The following is a 23,555-nucleotide window of genomic DNA, read 5'->3' as shown; positions in this document are numbered from 1 at the left end:
TTTCCATCGTGACCTCAGGTTTATTAGTGGTATTAGCGAGTCTTCCCAAGGTCGGCGGCATGCAACACACAGGTCACCCTCGTCCAGTGGTCCTAGAGCTTAGTTACCGCATGGTAAGGCTTCTTAAGTCACAGTGTTTTCTTCAAGGCCTGGGCCCAAGAGAGAGACTTCCAGACAGAACAACCTCGGTGATCGCTGAGCTCTGCAGGTGGGGCTAGACTATGCTGCACTTGATCTACACGCAAGGAACGCTGCCGCTAACAGCGAAGAGACCAGACGTGGGGCCCCAGGGACCACAAGTGTCCGGCGTGGGTCTGGTGTCCGAGGCGAGAGCGCACATGTGGACGCGTGGATGCAGAGATTGTGATGAGGCAGCTGGCCCACAGAGGCGGGAGGCTGCCCAGGGGCATCCAGGGACCAGTGGACAGGTGAGCATGGACAGCAGGTGTGGTCACAGATCGTCAGAAAAGCCTACTGTCTGAAGAGCGGCTTGTTGGATAAGAGTCAAAACGGTGATATTGTCTAAGTGTGGAGTCTTGAGGTTGTGGACATCACCCTTTATGTAACTCGGGGACATCTCCTTTCTCAGAAACACCATCACCCGGCTTCAGTGACCGGTCACATCCTGAGAGCTGGCCGCCCATGCTCAGCCGTTGGACACCCTCCCTGCAGGAGCCTGAGCCCCTGCAGAGGGTGGGGGCACTGCCACTGTCCCCCCCCCGGGGCTCCCTGCACAGCTGTGGCCAGAGGTCCCCATGTCTGCCCTGCACACTGGCTCTGCACCACACGGAAGTACAGACAAGCCCTCGCCCATTGCGGTGAGAAAACTCGGGATGCGGCAAAACACTGGACTGTTCTACAGAGACTGCTTCCTGGGATCCTCCTTGAATTCAGACATACCCCTTTTAGTCCAAAAAATAAAAGTGGGTGGTGAGGGCATGCCCTTCAGCAGAGCTGGTGTCCTCGGGTGCGCTGTGGGGTCAGGGGTCAGGTCCTGGGTCTGGCTCCCGCTCATCAGGGTGCAGGCAGGCAGCCTAGATGTACAGCGGGGTCTCCTGGCCTGTGAGCAGTCTGAACATGGCGGCAGGCATGGTCTTCATGTGGATCTGCCGATGAGAGAGAGAGGTGGGCGGCTGACCTGGCCCTCCCTGCCTCCACCTCTCCCTCCCCTCCATGCACCCCCAAAAACAAGCACCGCAAGGCCAGTAGTGCCCAAGCATCCTAAGCACGTTCTGTGTAAATTGCCAGCGGCCAAGGAAAGGAAGAATGGCCCGCCCGAGGTCACCACCCCCGATGGCGACTCAGAAAGCGTTTACTGCCCCTACAGACGATGATCTGGGCTCCCCTCCGGGTCTTTAGAGGGTTTTCCATGAGGTCAAGGGCTGGTCTTCCCTTCACCTCAACCTGACACCGGCTGGGTGAAAAGCTGGACTTTGCCCACGGGAAGGGCAGGCCAGGGTGCCCAGACCTTCTTAGAAACTGCAAGGGGCGAGTTTTGCCTCAGCAGAAGAACCAGAGGATCACACACACAGAGCGCGTGTGCTGGGGGCAGGAACCTGGCCTCAGTCGCTGGCACCAAGGAGGCTGGGCCACCTACAACACACAGACGGCTGCCCAGGGAGGCCCACTATGTGGGGCACATACCCCAACTCCCGCCAAGGCCCCGGGCTCTGCTCCTGCTTCCTCTGAGCATCCTGCTCACCAAGCCAGCCCGGACCCGGCCGTACTCAGGCCCCTGTGGGTGGCTGTGGCTCTAGGGGCCGGGCTGGCAGACCTCCAGGAGAAGCGCCAGGGGTGCAGTCCACCCCTAGGTTGGGCAAACAGCTCTCAGGCCTCATCTGAGTGACCCTGACAGGCCAACCTGGATGATAGGTTTTCTGACTACAGACTCCCACCGGCATCCCCAGCACTAGGATCTGTGTGATCCAATTAGCTGTTCCCTCTTATCATCCTGTGAGGGTTTTTCCCATCAGAAGGTCCATTCTCTGTATTTCCTCAATCAGAAACCCGCCGCCAAAGCCCAGAAGAACACCAGCTCTAGCTGATCAGCAGCTCGTTTCCCAAGCATGTTCAGCAATGATGGGAAATGCAGACAGACACTGTCACTCCCAGAGCCAGCCAGTCCAGCGCAAGGTCCACCCAGGCTGAAGGGCTTCCTGCCCCGGCCCACGTTCCAGCATCCCTGATAACCATCACCTTGGGTCTGGAGAGGCGAAAGCGTTTCTCCAGCTGCCTATCCCACCCCCATACCTGCTCCCCGACCTGCTCCCCACCCCCTACTCTCCCACACTACTGATTCCCTGAGAAGCATAAGGCTGATGGCCGCCCCCAAGAATCTACTTAGGAAAATTGGATTCTACTTTCTCCGAAGCCATTTGTAAAAGGCGGCCAGCGATGCCTACCTGGCCCCTCCTTCCTAAGATTCAGCATACGCCCCTACTTGGGAAGGGTAACTACCCCCCACCCCAAGCCTTGTGTGCCTAGTTCCTCAGTCATGTTCGACTCTTCACGACCTCATGGATTATAGCCCATCAGGCTCCTCTGTCCATTGGATTCTCCAAGCAAGAATACTGGAGTGTGTTGCCATGCTCTCCTCCAGGGGATCTTTCTGACCCAGAGATTGAACCCACGTCTCCTGCACTGCAGGCTGATTCTTTACTGTCTGAGCCACCAAGGAAGCCTGAAGAATACTGGAGTGGGTAGCCTATCCCTTCTCCAGGGGATCTTCCTGACCCAGGAGTCAAACCAGGGTCTCCTGCATTGCAGGTGAAGACCCTGGTCTAATGGTTTAGATTGTTTACCAGCTACCAGGGAAGCCCCCTCCCCCCAGCCCTGGGACTTTCACAAAACCTGAGTAGGTCCCCGTGGCCCCAGGAAATGTGTCCTGACCGATGCAATCTGAAGACCCCTCCAGAAGAGAGCACCCCACCCACCCACTTACCCCCAGGCTGTGAAGAGGAAGCCATGCCCCCACACGGCTCCAGAGCCCTCCCTCCACACATGGCCAAACTCCCCGCCCAGCACCTGCCTTCAGACCCGTCCCCTGTGCCACCCACCTCTCTGCTCTGTCTCATCTGCTCCTTCTGTACTGTGATCACCCAGGCTTCTCCCAGGGAGACCCTCACCTGTTCACCCTGACTGCCTGCTACACACAGCCCTATACCCCCCTCATACTGGGGAGGCCTCTGTGCCAACACTGGGCTGGCACTCCCCCAACACCTACATCTCCCTTGAGGAACCCTGCTCCCTCCTAAATTCCCCCCTGAACCCCCTACCCGGTGACCATCCTCAGACCAGCTTCATGCCTATGCCAGAGAGCAGCAGAAAAAGGCAGGCAGGCCTGAAGCCAGCAGAGTGGGAGTGGGCAGTGCAGCAGGGCCAGCCTTCAAGCCTCCACCCAGTGCCCACTCATCCTGTTGAACGCACAGGTAACCAGAGCGAGGAGAGGACGCTGAACCCCGCCTGCCTGGGGTTCCCCCTGGGCTCCCCCAGGAGATACAGCCCAGCTCAGCTGACTGGCCCCTGAGGGGCTCTCGGAGGTCCCAGTGCACCTACATGCCCTTGGGAATTTGATGTTAGGTCCTAGAGACTTTGGGTCCCGAGAGCCCAGTTCTGGCTTCAGGCAGTGACCTCTCACCTCTCCCACCGAGTTGGACAGGGCCTGGACAATCTTCTCGTGCGCGGTGGCCACCACGCTCTGCCCGTTGATCTCGATGATGCGGTGACCGACGCGGACACCGCCCCGCTCCGCGATGCCCCCACGCATGAGGCTGCAGATCTAAGTGACACGGGGTGGGGTTGGGGTGTCATCAGTTTATGTCCCCGCCCTGCCTGCCAGCCTCCTCCTGCCCCCAAAGGTGGGGAGAATTAACCACCGGAAGGATGAAGCCCCCAGGACAGATGCTCCTACAAATGCTCTGCTGACTCACAAACTGAGAGATTAATGATTTAGAATGTGCTTGGAAATGGCTGTGGGAGAACCTGCCCCTCCATCCTGGGGCCTCTGTTCCTGGATCGCAGTGGTACACAAGTAAAGCCCGTTCTGGAAGATTCTCCAGCAGCCACTCTGCTCTTTCCAGTGAAGACAGTCACTGCTACCCCGGCCAACAAATGTACCTCCCCATACTCCTGCACCAGGTAGTGACGGGGGAAACTGTCTCCTTGGCAGTCCTGTTTCTGGGACGCTCTCCTGTTGTGTTCCTGGGAGGAGGGGACATACACATCCCCCTCACCTGACACCATGCACCCCACAACCTCCTCCTGGGCTGGCCTAAGCAATGTGGAAATGACCAGCCTCCTTTCTTCCATCCTCTGTGGCGAGGTCCCAGCCTACTGGGACCTCTGCAGAAGGAACCACCCAGGAAACAGAACTGGTACAGCTCAAAGAGAAGGTGGGACTCTGGAGGGAAGAGCCTGGCTGAGGAACAGGCAGAGTTTCAGCCAGACCAACATTCATTGAACCTAGCGTCATCTACTCCTGGAGGCCCTCCTGTCCTGCCTCTAGTGCCTGGGGTCACGGCTGGCACAGTGCCAGAACTGCAAGCGAAGCACTGAATGGGCAAGTGAATTAAGGAGTGAATGAATAAAAACAGGAATGAGCAGGTGTCTTTCGCACACCTGACTCTGACGCTGCCATTGGCTGCGTCCCAAACGCAGAGGTAGGAGGGCTCTCCTCCACTCCAAAGCAGGGGTCTGCAGAGAACACCACCACCGGGATAGGGTGCCCCAGGGGGCTGGAGGGACCCATTCCATCTGTATGCTGGCCCACCCACCCTGCCTGGCCTGGCTGCTGGCCGGAACCTGCTCCATCAGATAGGAGCTGTTCTGGGGCAGGGGGTCGGGGGGCACACAGACAGCTGCCCCTGCCCCCTGCAACAGCCATCCACGGGCACAGCGGAGGCTGCCGAGGGCCAAGTGGACTCACGATGCCGTTCTGCACGCTGAAACCCAGCTGGTATTTGAGGTCTGGCCGCTTGATGAGGACAGTGGTGACTGGTGGGCAGCTGACGATGTTGAGCTTCACCTGTGTCTGGTTCTTCAGACCCTGTGAGCAGGAACACGAGGGTCTGAGATGCTGCTAGAAAGACAAGCTCTGAGGCCTGGGCTAGGGGTGAACTGGCTGCAAGGCAGAGCCCTAGGCACAGAGGGACAGAGGCAGGTCCCTCTGGGCACCCAGGTCCCCCTGTGCGTGGATGCAGGCCTCACCCTTACCCGATGCAGGGGTGCCGGCCATCCCAGGCGGCAGTGTGTGTCGGGGCTCCCTGTGCTCTGGTGTGCCCTTTGACCTGGGCAAGTATAAGCTGCCCCCAGGGCCAGAGGCCAGGCTCTGAGCACCCCTGTGCACAGCCAAGAAACTGGCACCTGGTCACCTTCAGGGGTCACGAGAGGGGCCCTCACCAGGCTGCATTCAGGGAACCTCCTGTTTGCAAAGACAATGAGGGCCCCATCCAGAAAACAAAGTGTCCTCCAGAGAAGGACCCTCATGCTGGAGTCAGGGCAAGGAAATCTGCCAGTGGGAAGCTCGTGTCTGCACTGAGACAGGCCAGTTCAAGCCAAGGGCCACCTCAGGCCCCAGGGGACAGTGAAAGCTGCAGCCACAGTCCTGGGACTCAGTGGAGGGAGGGGGAGAGGCCTGGCCTGAACATGGCTGCAGGGAGCTCCTCCCTCATGCACGTGTGTGCACACATGCATACGCATGCATACACACAAGCCTCCATCACAGCCCAGGTGAGAAACTTGCCCAGGAGCTTCAGCCTGCAGAGGGAGGGTCCTGGCCGGCCCAGCCTCAGCATCTCTGATAGAGGCCTCTTATATGTCTCTCTGTCTAGCTACATGATACCCACTGGGTCCTCAGGTCCAGAAGCCAGGTCACAGAACTTCATCTGTGAGTGACAGTGGGGTGGGGGTCCATCCTCCAGCTGCGAGACTGCAGTGTATCATTTGATGAGACACCTGCAGGTCCTCTGGTCAGATGGGGAGAGCAACACCCCAGCTCAGATCCAGGCTGGGGACCCACCTCCTCAGGTGGCCAGGAGGTGTGACCGTCAGTGAAAAGTCCCAGGCAAACCAGGACAGCCTGGTCACCTGACAGCTACAGGTCCTCAGGCCTTTCCTGGGATCACCATGGTTCAGGAGCCAGCTAAGTGAGAGCGGACAGCACCTCCCTCAAGATCCCCACTGTGAGGGTTGGGGGCAGGTCCCTCTTTGATTTGTCAGGGACGTGGTGTAGTTTTGGGTTCAAAGTCGCTGGGTGGGTCTCTCTGGGCTCAGCCTCCCTGAGGGTCAGTGGGGGTTACAAAGCATCAAGAATAAAGCAAGGGGCCCTGTGCCCACCTTGATGATGCCCTGGCAGGTGGCGAGTGGCAGCCCCACCAGACTGGTGCCATTGATGGACATGATCTGATCACCGATGCTCAGCTTCCCCGAGCGGGCGGCCGGGCCTCCATTCATCATGTTGGCCAGGATCACGGTGGGCAGGATGGAGCCCCAACCCGACTCCACCACCACCACGCCCAGGATTTCACCCTTGTGCTTCTCCAGCTGCAGCTGCAAGGGAGTCAGCAGAGTAAGAGGGGCCTGCCTAAGACGGGGCTGGGGTAGGCCTCTGCCCAGCACCCACAGAAGGACCAGCCCCACCCGGGCCCTCCGAACCAAGGCCACAAATCCTGGCCCACCAACCATCCCCCTGGCCTCTCCCAGCTCCAGCTCCCAAGCCCTCTCAGGGCCCACCCCACCATCCTGTGAACCCAGAGCACAGACCACCCCCAGCCCCAAGCTTGGCTCCAGTGTCCAGGCTCCCCTCACCTTCCCAGACCCACAGAGGCCAGAGGCACATTCTCAGAATCCAGATGCAAAGCCTGCCAGGCCTCCAAATGCGTCTAGAAAAGTCCTTCATTTTCTCTCCGCCTCTCGGATCACTCTCAGAGAGCTGCCTGTCAAGCACTCATTCACTCAGCAGCAAGCCAGGATTGTTCACCCATTTACAAGCAGGCAGGGTACAGGCCACCCCGGGATTCCCCGCTCTGTCTCAGGAGAACTTTCTAGAGAGCCCTGAGCAAGCCCATGGGAGCCTGCCAAGGCCCCACTACAGGAGGCTTCCTAGCCCACTCCCACATGCCTTCCAGAAACAACACCAGGGGCTGAGCCCCTGGCTAAGAGCAGCAGTAAAGGGCACAAGTTCAGAGTCATTAAGACGGACTGTCGGCAGCTCCTCTGCTCTAACAGCACCACACTCTTCACACACAAGTACTCGTTGCAAAAGCGGGAGCCAGAGGGACACTGCCCGCACACCAGGAAGGCTCACCCTGGCCCCCTGCCCAAGAGCCCCTTCCCGTCCCCAGTCACTCACCTCCTTGCAGTTCTCCGAGTTGGAGAAGTGGATGAGGTCGTCGTTGTACATCTCCTGGGTGTTAATGATGTCACTGTACTCCTTCTGGCTCAGGTCCTCGGGGTTGATGCCGTTGGCCCGCAGGAACTCCTGGTAGGCCACACTGAAGGCCTGGCCGATGGACTGGGCGATGAGCTGTGCCTGCAGAAGAGGGGAGGGGATGGAAGAGGGTCGGCCACTGGAGACAGGCAGGCACACAGGCCTGGATGGGGTTGGGAGGGAGGCCCTGGCTGGGCTCCAAGGAGCTGCAGAGAAATGTGGCCCAGGTCTCCATGGGGGGAGCCCTTCTGCTGCCGGGCACCCTGCCTGCCCCTACCCGAGCTGCCCTAAACCTCAGACATCCTAAGACAAAGCCTATGTCCAATAAAGTCTGAGGAGATTATGAATTATTTGCTAATGACCATAATTCTGTTGCTTTCCCTGGTGACTATGTCGTATTTTCTTTCCACTCGTCTTATTCCAAATGCAGCCTAGAGGTGCGTCCTGTCGGGGAGCATCACAGAGGCTGTCAGTCATCCACCCAGTATTTATTTCTCCACAGCAGCAGGACCCAGTCCATCGGGGGCAGGAGTGGGGGCAGGATGTGTGCCAGTCACTCTCATGGGGGTGTGGATGTGCCAAAGTGAGGCCAATGAGAAGTCTGGGCCCTTGCGGACAGGGCACAGGGCAAGGCACAGAGCACTTGCTTCTTTCTACTTCTCCTTTTCTAATATATATATATACATAAATACATATATATATACATGTGTGTGTGTATATATATATATATTTTGGCCATGTCACACAGCATGTGGGATCTTAATTCCCTGCTCAGGGATCGAACCCATGCCCCTTGCAGTGGAAGCGTGTAGTCTTAACCACTGAACCACCAGGGAAGTCCCCACGCTTCTTTCTACATTGATGGGACCATTTCTATGGACTGGGTTGGACCCTTAACCCTGCTCAGTAGCAGCACTGCACGGGCTAACACGCCACCTGCTGGTGTGCAGATGAAGGGCTTTGAGAGGCGAGGGTAAAGACCCAAAGAGCTGGGTAGCCAGGGGAGAGCAGTGCGACCCTCGGCAAAAACCTCAGGTCAACATGACCCAAAACACGTGGAACTGAGGGTCTGGCCCAAGTCCCATTCTTGCTCTATATGCTGCACGATTCTCAGGCTGCAAACAAATAAGCCTTTGTGAAAACCTGGGCTGGGCCAGGTAACAGAGCCAGAGCTTGGAGCCATCTGATGCTAGACTGCATGGCCTTCCCACATTGGGCCCCGAACGGTCTGCAGGAGGGAAGCCCACGTCCACTCAACAGGACCCAGCCCTGCTCACCCTTGGAGCAGCATCCTGGCAGTTTGGCCGCTCTGCTCAGAGGGAGGACAGAGTGTGCTCAGTCGCAGGTGTGGAGCCCTGCGGCCATCAGGTGGCGCCACTGGCCCGGACACGTGCAGAGCCTCAGGCCAAGCAGAGGATCCTGGCCTCCAGGAGGAGGCTGGTCTGTGGGTGGAGGGTGAGGGCGCCCGGGAGGCCCAGACATGCCCTGATCCGCTGAGGTCTCAGGTTTGCTGACACTGACCACCCCCAGGCCTCTGACTGGGGTCCCCTGACTAGGAAGGGGTTGAGCATCACTTAGTGCTCTCCTCTCTCACTGCCCTGAGCCTGCCCTTTGAGCTTTACCTGGACGGCACCCCACCACCTGGGGAGCTTCTGGGAAATGAGGTGGTACACGCCCGGGCTCCATGCGGCTCACTCCGGGAACCTCAGCATCTTCCCACCAGCTGCTGGCTGCAGTCTCCCATCCCCTGTCTGCCCTCGTCCTGGCAGCCCTCCCCCTGAGTCCCAAGGGCCCTCCCTTGTCCCGTTCCCCAGGTCACAGCCAGGGCCATGAGCCCAGAAGGTGGGCAGGTGTCATGGGCCTCCCTGGGGGGCAATGGAGGCTGACACTCAAAGGGGCCTCCTGCAGGTGGTGAAGGTGGAGGGAGGCTGCCCTGCCCCCAGCACTCTCACCTCTGCGGCTCATCTGTGCTGGCTTCCACTTAACAGAGGGGAAACAGAGGCTCTGAGGGGGCTGCCAGAGTCCTAGCAGCCATGTTCCATTTCCCCCTTCTGCTTGCACGGGACCCTTGGATACTTCACTCACCCTGGCAGCCCACCTGGTGGGGCCATCATCAGGGCCCGATTCTCCAGGGGGCTGCTCTATCCTCTCATGCCCCTCCCAGTCCATCTTTCCCACACACGTTCAAGAGCCACTTGGAGCCCCACACACTTTTGCCCTTGCTCTCAGCCTCCTCACTCAGTGAGAAACCAAGACCACAGCAGCACTAGGACATGGCAGGCAGCTCGGACACTTCCTGCTCCCGGCACAGGCAGGCTGTTCACCCGACTCACCTGTGTCCTGCCTCACCCCCATCAACCATGGCCTTTCTCCAGGACCCATCACAACCCCTCATGCTGAGTCTCTGAGATGCCTCAAGCCATGAGCTACACAAACATGTCCATGCAGGAGTCCACAGACATCTGTGTAAGGTGAAAGGAACATGAGTGTGCACTAGTGCATCTGTATGTAAACTTCCTCTCCTATCAACATCATTGCTTCAAAGCACTCGCACTTGACTTCAACTTCTTAGCAAAAACGTCACTGCCCCGACCCACCCTGCTCAAATCTGAAAACACCAGGACCCTACTCCACTGCTCCAGGTCCTAGACACCCTCAAGTACCTTGGTGACTGAGAATGCCCCTTCCAAGTGTCCACGGAGGGGAGAGAATTTATTAAAATCGTACCCTGCCAACAGCCACAAGAACAGCTCAGCACTGCCTCCAGGGTGGTCCTGAGTCAGATCTGCTCGGGGCGCCCCAGAGACCACTCTCACCTCCTGCCCTACTGCTCCCTTCCTCCGTCCCTTTCTCCCTCTTCTAGGCTCAGAAAGATGCTCTCATCCCACCCAACACAGGAGTCAGCAGGGTCATGGTCTGTAGTGAGTCTGTAGTATTTTAAACATCAGAATTAGAGCTGACCCCTGAACAAAACAAGGGTTACAGGCACTGACCCTCTGAACAGTCTAAAAAAATCCATGTCTAACTTCTAGTCAGCTCTCTGTACCCAACCAGTCAATCCTACAGGAAATCAACCCTTAATATTCATTGGAAGGACTGAAGCTGAAGCTCCAATACTTTGGCCACCTGAGGTAAAGAGCCGACTCATTGGGAAAGACCCTGATGCTGGTAAAGATTGAAGGCAGGAGGAGAAGGGGATGACAGAGAATGCAATGGCTGGATGGCATCACCGACTCAGTAAACATGAATTTGAGCAAACTCCACAAGATAGTGGAGGACAGGGAAGCCTGGTGTGCTGCAATCCACGGGGTCACAAAGAGTCAGACATGACTGAGCAACTGAACAACAATTTATAATCAGCCCTCTATACCCACAATTTCCCTGTGTCCATAGTTTGGGATCTGAGGATTCAAGCAAAATGGCCCGTGCAGCGCTGCAGCATCTACAGCTACACAGGTCTACGGGTAAGTGAGACCTCATGTTCAAGCCCATGTTGTGCAAGGGTCCCACTGGATTTTCCAGCTTCTTATGGCCTGAAACAGCCGTGAGCAAGAGCAGAGATGCCTTCCCGTTAGTAACCCTCTCCGTGCAGGGGTGTGATCCTCAACAGAAAAGTGAGTTGGGGCTACTGTATTTGGGAAGAACAAGATTTTGCTAAAGGACCTAGTCAGAAAGCTCCTCAGCCTATTTAACTAGGGTTCTGCTTACAAACTCCTCAAAAACTCATTTCATGAAGCAAAACAGAGCTGTGTCCATGGTCTCTGCAAATTCCAAGAGTGTTACAAAAATCACTGCTTTTGCTGGGAGTGTCGTGATGGTGCACAGGATCCCCACCAGATACAAGGTTTCCTGGGACACTTCGGAGCCTTTAGGGCCCAAGCCGCTGGGAGGGAACATCACACCTCACGTTTACTCACGTCCTCAGACTCAAACACGTGGCAGATCATCTTATACTGCTTCTTCCCCTCCTGGGCCCCAGGGGTGGTCTCGATACAGTCCTGGGAGGCGGAGCGCGGCATACGGCGTCTGGCCATCAGCACCACGATGTTTCCGATGTCCGCGATGTAGGAGATGGTGCGCAGGGCATGGTCCATCATGGTCTCCTGCCGAGAGAAGGAGAGAGGGCTTGCATTATGGGGAACGAGCCCTAGAAACACCTGAGATCAGGGGTTCCATCATGGTCTCCTGCCAAGAGAAGGAAGGAGGGCCCAGGTTACAGGGATCAAGCCCTAGAAACACCTGAGTTAGGGGTTCTCAGCCTCAACACTTCTGACATTTGGGGCTGGACCATCCTATATTTTCGGGTATCCTGAGCCTTGTCGGGTGTTCAGCAACATCCCTGACCACCCCACTAGACACCAGTGGCATTCCTGACATTTGGGGCTGGACCGTCCTGTATTGTGGGGTGTCCTGGGCACTGTAGGACAACCAGAAACATCCCTGCCCCCCCCACCAGACACCAGTGGCATCTCCTCATCCCAAGCTGTGATAACCACCCAGATTTCCAGCTGTAGCCACTAGGCCCTAAGGGAGAGAGTCTCCTTAGTGGAGAACCACTGACCCCATGGACAGAGCACTTTAGGGTGGTGATTCTTTACAGTCAAGGTGATCTGCCTTCACCTTAGCCTCACAGCTTCCAAAATGATGCTCATGGGCGCAAGATGTGGGTGGGGGTCCTGTTCAGGGGAAGAGCAGCAGCTGAGGCCTGTCCCCACCCAACCAGAGGCTGTCTCTGTCTGTCTGTTGAAGGGTCCCTTCCTTGAGAGGCAGGTGCCCGGCCTAGACTTCCTGCTGAGCTGAGGAGGAAGGCTTCAGAGCCAGTGTTGTCCAGGGACAGTCCCTCCCATGGAGCTGAGCAGCCCAGGCCAGGTGGGGACCCTGAGGCAGCCCGCCTGATGCTGCTGGACAGGTCTCTGCAGCCCTTCAACTCTCCTCAGGGCCCTGGAGGGTCCATCGCTCTTGATGGCCTTTGCCGCCTGACAGGAATCTCCACGTCCCAGCAAGACTGCACACAGAAGCCCTGAGAATCTAACCAGCTGGTCTTTTATGCCTTTGTCTTCTTTCCATAAAAGAAAACAGGGTCCTTCTGTAGCCTCCATGGCCTCTGACTTCCTCATAGAAGCCACTTTGCATTCCTGCCTCCCTAGCGCCACTATGATTTCTGGTCAAGGCTCTAGGGGGTAGGTTAAAACTATAGGAGCCCCCTTCCAGGAAGGGATGCTGCAAGGGGACAGGTGGGTGTGGTTCTCTGCATATCTCGATTTCTGGCCACTTTCAGAAACATCTGAATCAACCCCCAGGTGTCAGAAATGTGCTCCCCCGCTACAACTCCGAGTGCATGTCAACAGCCACCAGAGGGTCCTGCCCGGTCCCTGGGACAGGAGTGTGACCACAGGTGTCCCAGTCAGCCCTCTGCAGAGTGTGTGGGCAGAGAACAGTATGGGGTGAGCTGAGCTGGAGGACAGAAGTGGCAAAGCCCCATGCCCTTTGGACAGAGCCCTTCCCCACGGGAGGAGAAGACGCCGACGGGAGGAGGAGGCCCATGGTGGCTGTGATGTGGCCAGAACACTAGAAGAGAACTCGAGGACTGACATGGAGAAAATGGGGCCTCGGGAAGAGCACAATGGGACAAACATCCAACAAAGACAGACACTCAAAACCACCGCATGGGCCTGCCCCTTACTCAGGAGGTAGGCCTGGCCAACAGGGGTCTGGGCAGTGGCTGCCCAGAGCATGGCCACGATGCTGTGGCCACCAGGATGGAGAGCCCACGTGGATTAAGGCCTGACCTTGAGCGAGCAGGCAAAGGAAATGGCGACTTCTGGCCAGTCCACTCTCGGGAGCTGACGCCCCATCCCAGAGCCCCGATCAGACACCAAAGACCCAGCAGGAGGGAAGAGAGGAGGGCTGAAAGGGAGTTCTGAGCCTCCCCGTCTGTCCTCCATAGGGCCCTGCACCAAGCTCTCCTCTGAGAGTCAATGGGGCTCCTAGATGCTTGGAAACGTGTCCAGCCCTCAAGTTCTCAGGGATGGGCTCCGTTCCCAGTCCCAGGGGCTGCAGTCCCCCACAGGAGCATCAGGGAGAGGAGGCGGTGCAAAGATGGGCTGATGCAGCAGAACTGACACCATCTGCAGAAAGGCCGGCCCACAGGCGGCCCTCGGCTCATCTGGAAACCTGGACTTCAGGAGGGTACCCCACCCAACATGGTAAGAGAGGCTCACCACGCCTGAGGCATCTGGTCCAGTGAGCTCCAGCCTGAACCCCACTGCTATCCGGAGTCTGAGACTTTGGTGGGTGGCAGGCAGGACAGATGGCCATGTGACCAGCCCCCACAGAGGACCCTAGGAGCTGACGCTCTCTAGCTTCCTGACAACCCACACTTGACTCGTGTGGTCAGAGCTTGTGGCCAGAAAGTTCAGCTCATCCTGAGTGACCCCACTGAGAAGGACTCAGGGTTTCCCCAGGCTCAGCCCCAGGCATCCTCTTCTTTGGTGACTCTGCTGTGTGCCCTGGTGCTCAGTGAATCTCAGGCTTGAGTGCAACCATATGCTGAATCCTGGGAGGCCTCTTATCATCTTATGGACCCTGTGGTGGTCTTGAGGACCCTGACAGGTGGGTGGATGAGGGATGGGGCCAGAAGGAGGAGCTAGCCCAGACCATTTGCCCACAAAACATCAGGAAACAAAGTCCAAAGCGGTGAAGTGTCCTACACCTGACCCACTCAGGTAGCTCCCTGTTGTTGTTTAGTTGCTAAGTCATGTCTGACTCTTTGCAACCCCACGGACTGCAGCATGCCAGGCTCCTCTGTCCTTCACCATCTCCCAGAGTTTGCTCAAACTCATGTCCATCGAGTCAGTGATGCTATCTAAACATCTCATCCTCTGTTGTCCCCTTCTCCTCCTGCCCTCAATCTTTCTCAGCATCAGGGGCTTTTCCAATGAGTCGGCTCTTCACACCAGGTGGCCAAAGGATTGGAGCTTCAGCTTCAGTCCTTCCAATGAATATTCAGGGTTGATTACCTTTAGTATTGACTGGTTTGATCTCCTTGCAGTCCAACAGACTCTCAAGAGTCTTCTCCAGCACCACGATAAGACACTTGCTCCTTGGAAGGAAAGCTATGACAAATCTAGCTGCTGCTAAGTCTCTACAGTTGTCTGACTCTTTGCGACCCCATGGACTGTAGCCTGCCAGGCCCCTCGGTCCGTGGGTTTCTCCAGGCAAGAACACTGGAGTGGGTTACCATGTCCTCCTTCAAGGGATCTTTCTGACCCAGAAATCGAACCCGAGTCTCTTATGTCTTCTGCATTGGCAGGCAGATTCTTTACTACTAGGGCCACCTGGGAAGCCCATGACAAACCTAGACAGTGTATTAAAAACCAGAGATCACTTTGTTGATAGAGGTCCATCTAGTCAAAGGTATGATTTTTCCAGTAGTCACGTACAGATGTGAGAGTTGGACACTAAAGAAGACTGAATGCCAAAGAATTGATGCTTTCAAATTGAGTTCCCACCAGGTGGAAGGCCCCATGGGGGAACTTGGACTCAAAGGTCAGAGGGACAAGGCCCAGTTCTGGCTACCCGGGGACAGACCCATGAGGAGGAAGGGCCTCTACGATCGATCGGCAAGGGAAGGCCATGGTAGGAGCCACATCACGGTGTCGCTCCTGCTCCAAGACATACATGCTGCTGCCATTTCTGTCCCCAGACATCCATCAGGTTGTCCCACCCACTGGGCCTTGAGAAGTTAAACCAGCTCATCCACTGTGTAAGAGCCATCCTATGCCCCTCTTAGCTTCCCAGCAAGGACATGGTCCACACTAGGAGACAGCAAGGGAGGCAGCACACTGAGGGTGTCGGGAGCTGTGATCCACACTGTGGACTGAGGCTGTGTGCGGAATCGGGAGCCAGTGAGCAGGACCCTATGGAGCTGGTCTCCAATACGAGGCACATGTATAAACTCCTGGCTTTTAAAAACAGTACTGTCCAGCTCAGTTCATTTCCAGGGCCCAGGATCAATAGCCCCTCAGCATCGACAGGCACAGCCAGCACCCAGGTCTCACTTCTGTATGTCACTCCCCAGGGACATGAACCAAGGTTCCTTGGAGAGCAGCTGGTTCTAGGCCTGAAGTGGGAGCGCAAGGAGGCCTAAGAACATCTCAGTGTCTCAGGAATGCCATCTGAGACCGAGGGCAGGGCTCCAGGATGGCGCAGGCAAGCACCCAAGAGAACAACAACGGTAGGGTTATGTGAGGTGAAAGTGTTAGACACTGAGTCATGTCCAACACTTTGCCAACCCCATGGACTATAGCCCGCCAGGCTCCTCTGTCCATGGGATTATCCAGACAAGAATACGGGAGAGAGTTGCCATTTCCTTCTCCATGGGATCTTCCCAACCCAGGGATAGAAGGTGGGTCTCCCACACTGCAGGCAGATTCTTTATCATCAGAGGCAGCAGGGAAGCCCATGGGGGAGGACGGTTATAACACAAGTTTAAGAAAAGTTCAGAAGTCCACAGTGAGAAGGAAGAAAAGAAAAGGTGGGGGGAAAGGAAGCTCTTATACACAGAGCACATTAGATAGCAAAATTCAGAACAGAGTGAGAAAATCACTAGTTTGCGTTTCCGACATTGTAACCAAGTCCGACAAGGTCGTCCCTGGATCTGACACCACTGGCCACAGGGAGCTGGGGAACTGGCTGCTCACACACCTGGTGTCACCACCCAGACCACTTGCCAAGGGCAAGAAGCAGGGGGCCGTCACCCCGGCATCTGGCCAGCCTCTCCCGCTCATCCCCAGAGTGAGCCGGGCCCTCCACGTCTGTCCACAGCTGCCACTCTCCCTCCCTTCCTCCCTTAGGCTCTGCAAAGCTCATCCACCCGTGGCCCAGCTCCCCCAGCTCCCAGCCCCCTCCATCTGGCTTTCCTGTTCCCACAATAGCAGGCTCATGCAAAGACCCAGGCACAGGAAGACTAGCAGAATTGAGTCAGACACAAGCTGGGCACATGGTTCACAGGCAGGAGATCTCAGGACCCTCTCCACTGGAGCACCGCCACCCTGGGGACCAAGGGTGGCCCGGGTCTCCGCCCTCCAGCTCCATCTCCCAGCCTGGTGCACAGAGGCCTGGAGAGGGCCGTTGGGAACCCTGAGGGTGAGCACAGGACTCCTGCTCCCCTACCCCCGGCTCCCCTTCATCATGTCTCTATTTCATGCCCGCTGCTGCTACACCTGATCACCAGCCTCACCCGCCCAGCCCGAGGCTGCTGCCCACCCCGCAGAGCTCACTCTATATTCCATGGCAGGGGCCAGGGGATTGTCCCAAGGACATGGTCTCAGCCCCGCAGAGGGGGTCTGCAGCTCGACCTGGCTCTCCTGGGAGTTCCTGAGCACGATTTTAAAGCCCCCCGTCTCCCCAGGCTCACCTGTGTGTCCGCATTTAACACCTTGATCCTCTGGGTGGAGATGAAGAGATCCACTTCCGTCAGCGTCTGGGCATCTCCCTCAGAATTCTAAGAAAGGATGGTGGAGACTGTTACAAACCTTAGAAAAAAAACTAACTCAGACAAAGGCCTGACAATCTCATGCAGGACCCCGAGCGCCCCTAGAGGGAGAAGCTCGTCGGCAGAAGCAGCCATGGGAGTCTAAACACGGGCTTCCGAGCCCATCTCTGCTAAGTGAGCTCTTGGGGCGGTTTGCACAGGACGGCAGGGGGACTGCTTCCAGGAGGCTGAACAGGAGGGGGCCAGATGCCAGGGGGGCTTGTGCCGCAGCATCCAGAGCGCAGCCCCCCACTCCAGGAGAAGCGAGCCTGCCTGCCCAACCTCTGGAACACAGCAAAAACACCAAGTCTGGTAGTAGAGCTACATCTCTTGGATTCGGGATTACAAGTATCACCAGGAAAGGCGGGGGGACGGATTTTTCACACTGGTGGAAATGCATATCTGTATTTTCTTCTGGTTTAAAGGCACAGTCGTGTCAATGACTGTGTCAACTCCCCCGCCTTTCCCCCGCCATCTTCCAAAAACCCTAAGGGGGCAAGATCTCTACTAGAACGGGCGCTGCCCTCACAGGACACTGGAGAAGCCACCCCACAAATGCCCGTCCTCTCCTGGGTATGTCCACTGTATGGCCGCTAGTGATGTGTAAAGGAATGTTCTGGAAGTTGAGTGCATGCTCAGGGGCTGGCCCGAACCAAGACAGCCAGTCACAAGGGATTCTTAATTACTCCTGTGCATGGCGATTACACTGGCAAGCCCCTGGGGTGGGGACTCTCTGCTGGGGACCCTGCTTCCTCACGGGGACCTTCCCATTGTTGTTGGCCTGGCCAGCTGCAGGCAGACCAGTGAAGGGGCCCTTGGCAATGACACTGAGCATCTTCCTGGCCAAGAGAAAGAACAATCCTTCGTAGAGGTCATCGCTGGCCTTGGCTGGCCGCTGAGATTTGCTGTGCCTATGCCCAACCCCTCTGGGTTCTCTGGACCCAAAGAGAAGGCTGGGGTCCACACTGACCATCCTACTCCAGCTGCCCGGGATGGGCGTGCATCTTCTCAGGGAAAGCACATCCCCCTGCAGGTCTTCAAGGCCAGGCCTTCTCTGCTGTGCCTGGGGGGCACCCAGCACAAAGGCAGCTGGAGCAGAGGGGTGTGTGTGAGGTCCTGCCTTTCCTGCAGCTGAAGGAACCCAAAGAGGGGCCATTGGGCAGACAGCAGGCATCATGGGGCCGGAGGGACAATGTCTCACTGCAGCAGGAGGGAGCCCCTGGCAGGGTCCTTGGCCATGTCACCAGAATGTGGTGTCCAGGTAGGTACAGGGGACTGACTCTCCTGATGCCCAAGCAGAGCCAGTGCCCAGCCAGCCCCTTGGACACTGAGCATGGGACACTTCCTGAAGTGGGAGGATGGTTAGAAAACACCCAGCATTTACTAACCAACCAGACTGCTGAACAAAGAACTGAAGGTCGACCTGAGATTTTTAAAAGCCTGCCCACGCTCCAGAAATTTTCTCCATAGAGAAAGGGTCCCCTGGGCAGACAGCACTTCTCTTCATCCCGATTCAGTAAATTAAACTTAATGAGTCTTTAAATATCAGGGCGATTTAATTAACTCTGTACAGGGGGCCTAGGCACTGAACGCATCACACGGTCACATCAGAGCCACATTTTACAATGTCTACACAAACCAGCCACATCACACATGGCAGTGACCATGCTCTAGCTCACGGAGACTCAAAAAAGGAAATGAAAAAGGACAACAATTAAACGCTTCTGTGAGTGGGTGGTTTTTCACTCAAAAGTCTAGCACTGACCTACCAAGAGAACAGAAAATGGGTTTGACACATCATTTCTGCTCCTAGGGCCCTCCCTGCCCCCTCCCAGCGCACAGGACAAGCCATAGACACACCCGCAAACCCCACATCCTACACACCGCTTTCTTCTTGATTTTGGCAGCCTTTTGCATCCTCTGAGCAGCATGAAAGAGAAAGAAAAACAGGTGGGCACAAAGTGAGCTGGGTTGCTCTGTCCCCTCCTGACCAGCACAGGGGGCTCATGTCTGGAGCCCCTTTCCCTCAGCTGAAGAGCATGACCAGGATAGGGGGTTGGGCTGCAGGGGTACAGACATCCACAGATCCCCCGACTGCTCAGAGGGGCACGTCCTCAGAGCACCCCTCCTCTCTCCTGACCCTATTATCTTTGTTGACGAGGTTCTGCCCTCCTGCCTCGGAGCCTGGCCACACCCACACTTCAAACCCACACCCACACTTCACACTTCAAACAGCCACCCGGAGCTGCAGGTACATCAGAGCTTTTCTTGAGGTCATAAATTTAAATAAAACATATGATTTTGTTTGTTTGTTCACCTTTCTGCAAGGACTCTGGCACTATAGATACACAGACTGTCAAAAAGGAACTAGAGGCTCCACACACACGTGACTTGAACACTTTGGCACAATCACATTTTACAAATTGCATGTCCAGGGGGCCCAGTGGCAGGTCCTCGTTAAGGAGCCTCTGCGCCCCCAGCCCCCATCTCCCTCGGCCCTGCCAGGCACCTCAGATGCTCCCGCTCTTGCATCCAGGGCTGGCGGGCGGGTCACAGCTGGATAGAAAGCCATGTTTCCCACCCCCTCCAGTGCTCCCTGTAGGGAACCCAGCTGTTCTGGGCCTCCCATACCTTGACCCGGCTGACAGCCTCCTGTGCCTGCATCATTCTGATGTTTTTGGATGGGTTCCGCTCCGAAAGCAGCTGCGTGGAACCCAGGTAGTTGGCTGCAAAGATGATCCCGTCGATGAGGTCTTCTGGCTCACAGGGCCCTGGAACTGAGTGGGGACAGCTGTCAACTTCTGAGAGCACGCAGGGGCAAGGCAGCAGGGCCAGGGGCCTTTGCGGGGAGGGCATGGGAGTCCTGCCCCCATCACCCCACAGCACACAGAGCAAGTAACTGCACCCCAGCCAGGAAACCCTGCACACCCCAGGAGGACAACGCTGGGCCAGGCAGCTGTACCTCAGATACTCAGGCCTCCAAGGGGATAGTGGTGTGCTACAATCCCAGGGCGCCCTTTCCCAAACATCTCCTGATCAGCCCTGAGCCCTGGGACTCCAGACAGCCCACGAGGTTTCAGTGATGGGAATGCCCACCAGGCTCCAGTTGTGTGCCCTGGGGCTCCTGCAGGCCTGCAGCCCCTCACAAGCTGGTCTGGCTCCTCCTGCTCCACACGCCCCAGTCCAGGCTGGGTGACGTGGTCTCTGTTCCACCGGCTGCCTCAAGACCAAAGCTATCAATAGCAAGATCTTGAATATGCCATCTCTGAGCTGTTTAATGTGGGAACCGGTGGCCTCACTTGGCTTTTGAGAACTTGAACATGTTGGCTAGTGTGACAGAAGAACTGAATTTTAAAATCTATATGCAATCCTAATTAACTGACATGTCAACAGCCACAGGAAGATGTGGCCTGCATCCTGGACAGACCACTCCTAGAGGGGTTCCAGCTTCTGCCGGTGTCTCCACCCCAGATACCCGGGGTCTGTGGACTGAGTGGGGGGGGTCACTGAGCAGGTTGACACCCAAGACAAAGGCGCCACTTCACTGACCCAACCTCAGGCCGACATTGGACTCAGGGCAGGTCTCCACACTTACTCTGCAACGTTTGCTCTCTTTAAACCTCAGGAGAAGAGCCTGCATGTGTGTCTGGGATGCCTGGAGGAAAGCTGTAAGCTTCACTCTCACTCCAACAAACCAGCTCCATGGGCTTGAGATCAAAGCTCCAAAACTGGTCACAGTGAGTGCCCACTGGCCTGAGGACCCATATCTAGGCTCACCCAGCAGACACACACACTGGGAAACCACGGATGACAAAGGGACGACTGTCTCTTCACACCAGAGCAGCAGCTCCTGCAATAAGGCTGATTCTACGATGCACTTCAGAACAAGGTGAGGGTTCTGAAGTCTAAGAGGAACCTAATGTTAATAGGGGGTTTTCTGGGTGGCGCTAGAGGTAAAGAACCTCCTGCCAATGCAGGAGGTGCCAGAGATGTGGGTTCGATCCCTGGGTCGGGAAGATCCCCTAGAGGAGGGCATGGCAACCCATTCCAATATTCTTGCCCGGAGCATCCCATGGACAGAAGAGCCTGGTGGGCTACAGTCCATGGGTCACAAAGAGTTGGACATGACTGAAGCAACTTAGTATGCACACATGCAATGTTATTAGGTCCTGACTCAGGAATGCCCCAGGTCAGTTTTTGTCCTGATGGCATAGAACTGGGGGCCCTGGCATTATCACACCAGGGACCCCCTTTCTCCCACTGACCCTGACATCCTCCCCTCAACAGCCCTCAGAGGATGCGCGTGGGGCCCCCATGGCTTCCTCCAGGAAGCTCTGATTGCCTGTGTGCAAGCCTCAACCAGATCCTCTGAGAGCGGCTCCACAACCAGGGGTCAAAATCAGGCTGCTTATTCCATCTCAGGCGCCTTGGGCTCTGCTCTGAAGTTGAACAACCTTGTCCCAGCTGGGCAGGGCTGGGGGTTCCAGGGGAGGGGTGATGGGAGGGGGAGGGGTGGTGGAGGGGTGTGATGGCAGAGGGATGGGGAGATGGGGGAGGGGTGATGGGAGAGGGAGGGGTGATGGGAAGGGAAGGCACTGGGAGAGGACCCCTCCTTGTCCATCCATCAGGCACCATGGTCCTTGCTCTGCAGATGAACAACCTTCTTCCAGCTAGGCAGGGCTGGGGGCTCCAGGGGAGGGGTAAAGGGAGGGGGAAGGCACTGGGGGGTGGGGAGGACTCTTCCCTGTCCATCTATCAGCCACCTGGTCCACACACAGGCACATCAGGCCTGTCATGACCCAGGCAGAGGCAGAAGTCATTTCCAACGGAGGGAACAGGGCATCCAGCTCAGGCATTAATAGTAGCCTCCACCCCGACCCTCAGTGCTCCTGACTGGGGCACTTCCGTTTTTACCACCTCAAGCCTCCTGTGCCCCAGTGCGCATGTCCCCAGGGTCCATCTTATCGGTGAGTGAAGTGAAAGTCACTCAGTTGTATCTGACTCTTTGTGACCCCATGGACTATACAGTCCATGGAATTCTCTAGGCAAGAATACTGGAGTGTGTAGCCTTTCCCTTCTCTGGGGGATCTTCCCAACCCAGAGATCGAACCCAGGTCTCTCACATTGCAAGCGGATTCTTTACCAACTGAGCTATCAGGGAAACCCTTGCTGAGCAGTAGATAGCGTCACTCTGTTCTCAGGGAAAAGTCCAGGTGGTCCCAGGAGCCCTGGGGTCATGCTTACCCAACACCCCCAGACAGTGCTCAGGGTCTGGTCCTCAGCAAGTATGGGGTAGGTGGGGGGATCATGTGATACTCCGTGCCCACCATCCCTGGGGATGGAGATAAAGCTGAAGTCTCTGTCTTTAATGCTCCACTTGCCAGTTCCCCAGGGTGGTCAGCTCCCAGACCTTTTCTGTCTCACTCCACACCCCAGAGTAGCCTTACTAAAGGCTGGCCCCATCTGGGTGCCCACCAGATCTGGGGCCCATCAGGGGGCACAGACTTCTGATGTGAAGTCACCCGATTCTAGGCTGCGGGGTCCACCACCCACACCCATGGACCACCTGCTCCCCGGGAAAAGGCCAGTGAAGGACTGGGGGCTTTGTTACAAGGCCAGCAGACAGTCCCTCTCCATGAGGGGTGGGGGGGTCATGTCACTCCTGCCTTGCTCTTTCTTCAAATAGGAAACAGTACACACACACACCTCCCACATCAGCCCGCCATTCAAACACCCACCGAGCCCCACACGCATTAGGAAGCACCAAGGAGTGGCCAGTAGGGAGAGGGCGGGTATTTCAGCTTCACAGACACAGCTCTCAACTCCAATCACCAAACGCAGGAGCAAGGATTAACCAGCTTCATTCTAAGGCTGAAGCAGTTGGCCCTGCGTGTTTGAGTATAAACTGTCCTTATTTTGTTCAACTCCTGAACAAACACACAGCTGAGCCCACTAGAGGGAGACAGAACAACACAGGATCAGACAGAATCTGTGTCCCCAGAAGGAATTTCTCCTACTAACTCCCTTTGCATGATGCACACGTACACGCATGTATCAGAATGCTGCTGCTCAGCCTGGATATGAGAACAGGTGCCTGTGTGCTCCCTGCTGGAGGGAGCCTTCGTGTGAAACACCCGCTGGGGAATCAGAGGCCCCAGTGGCTTATCTGAACAGGGAAGGGGTGGGAGGTGCCCAGAGCCATGTCTTGGAGCCCCCGGCCATGCTACCTTGGAGGGATTATCCTAAAGGGAGGGGGTGGACAAGGCTTCCAGGGGCATGGCCCCAAGTCATCTCATTCAGCTGTGCCTGCTGCCCCCGGAGGTCGTAGAGGGGGTGGCTGGGGAGGCCAGAGCACAGCCTCAGATGGGAAAGAGGGTGTGAGTACAAAAAGCTGCCAAGTGCAGCCCCCAGCCCAACACACTAGATCCCCTGCTCCATCAAGCCCCCATCAAACCTGTGAAGCAGACTTCAGTGTTCTAGTTTTACAAAGAAGGACAGTCTACATGGAGTCAAATATTTTGCCCAAGATCACTGTCACTGATCCAGGCACAAAGCATTTCTAAGCCCCTCTCCTCAACAAGCCACAGAGGGAGA

At 56.6% G+C, this 23,555-nt stretch overlaps 1 protein-coding gene across 9 annotated transcripts in view; it reads right to left on the bottom strand.

Moving 5' to 3' along the window:
- The window catches only part of APBA2 (amyloid beta precursor protein binding family A member 2), a 138,682-nt gene continuing 115,127 nt past the window's right edge, over nucleotides 1–23,555 (bottom strand). For 8 of the 9 annotated variants that reach the window (XM_070775266.1, XM_070775269.1, XM_070775265.1 and 5 more), the window contains 9 exons: nucleotides 19,593–19,738; nucleotides 18,846–18,881; nucleotides 16,845–16,931; nucleotides 11,344–11,529; nucleotides 7,349–7,528; nucleotides 6,334–6,546; nucleotides 4,925–5,044; nucleotides 3,638–3,778; nucleotides 1–1,106 (listed from right to left, as the gene is read on the bottom strand). In XM_070775266.1, coding sequence (XP_070631367.1) covers nucleotides 1,035–1,106; nucleotides 3,638–3,778; nucleotides 4,925–5,044; nucleotides 6,334–6,546; nucleotides 7,349–7,528; nucleotides 11,344–11,529; nucleotides 16,845–16,931; nucleotides 18,846–18,881; nucleotides 19,593–19,738 — 1,181 coding nt within the window. In that variant the 3' untranslated portion in view covers nucleotides 1–1,034. The remainder of the gene's footprint in view (nucleotides 1,107–3,637; nucleotides 3,779–4,924; nucleotides 5,045–6,333; nucleotides 6,547–7,348; nucleotides 7,529–11,343; nucleotides 11,530–16,844; nucleotides 16,932–18,845; nucleotides 18,882–19,592; nucleotides 19,739–23,555) is intronic. The other variant, XM_070775262.1, reaches the window with a different exon arrangement.

The sequence above is a fragment of the Bos indicus genome, chromosome 21 (genome assembly GCF_029378745.1).
Source record: "Bos indicus isolate NIAB-ARS_2022 breed Sahiwal x Tharparkar chromosome 21, NIAB-ARS_B.indTharparkar_mat_pri_1.0, whole genome shotgun sequence".
In the NCBI taxonomy this organism is placed as follows: Eukaryota; Metazoa; Chordata; class Mammalia; order Artiodactyla; family Bovidae; genus Bos; species Bos indicus.
This window is presented reverse-complemented; position numbering and strand designations above follow the sequence as displayed.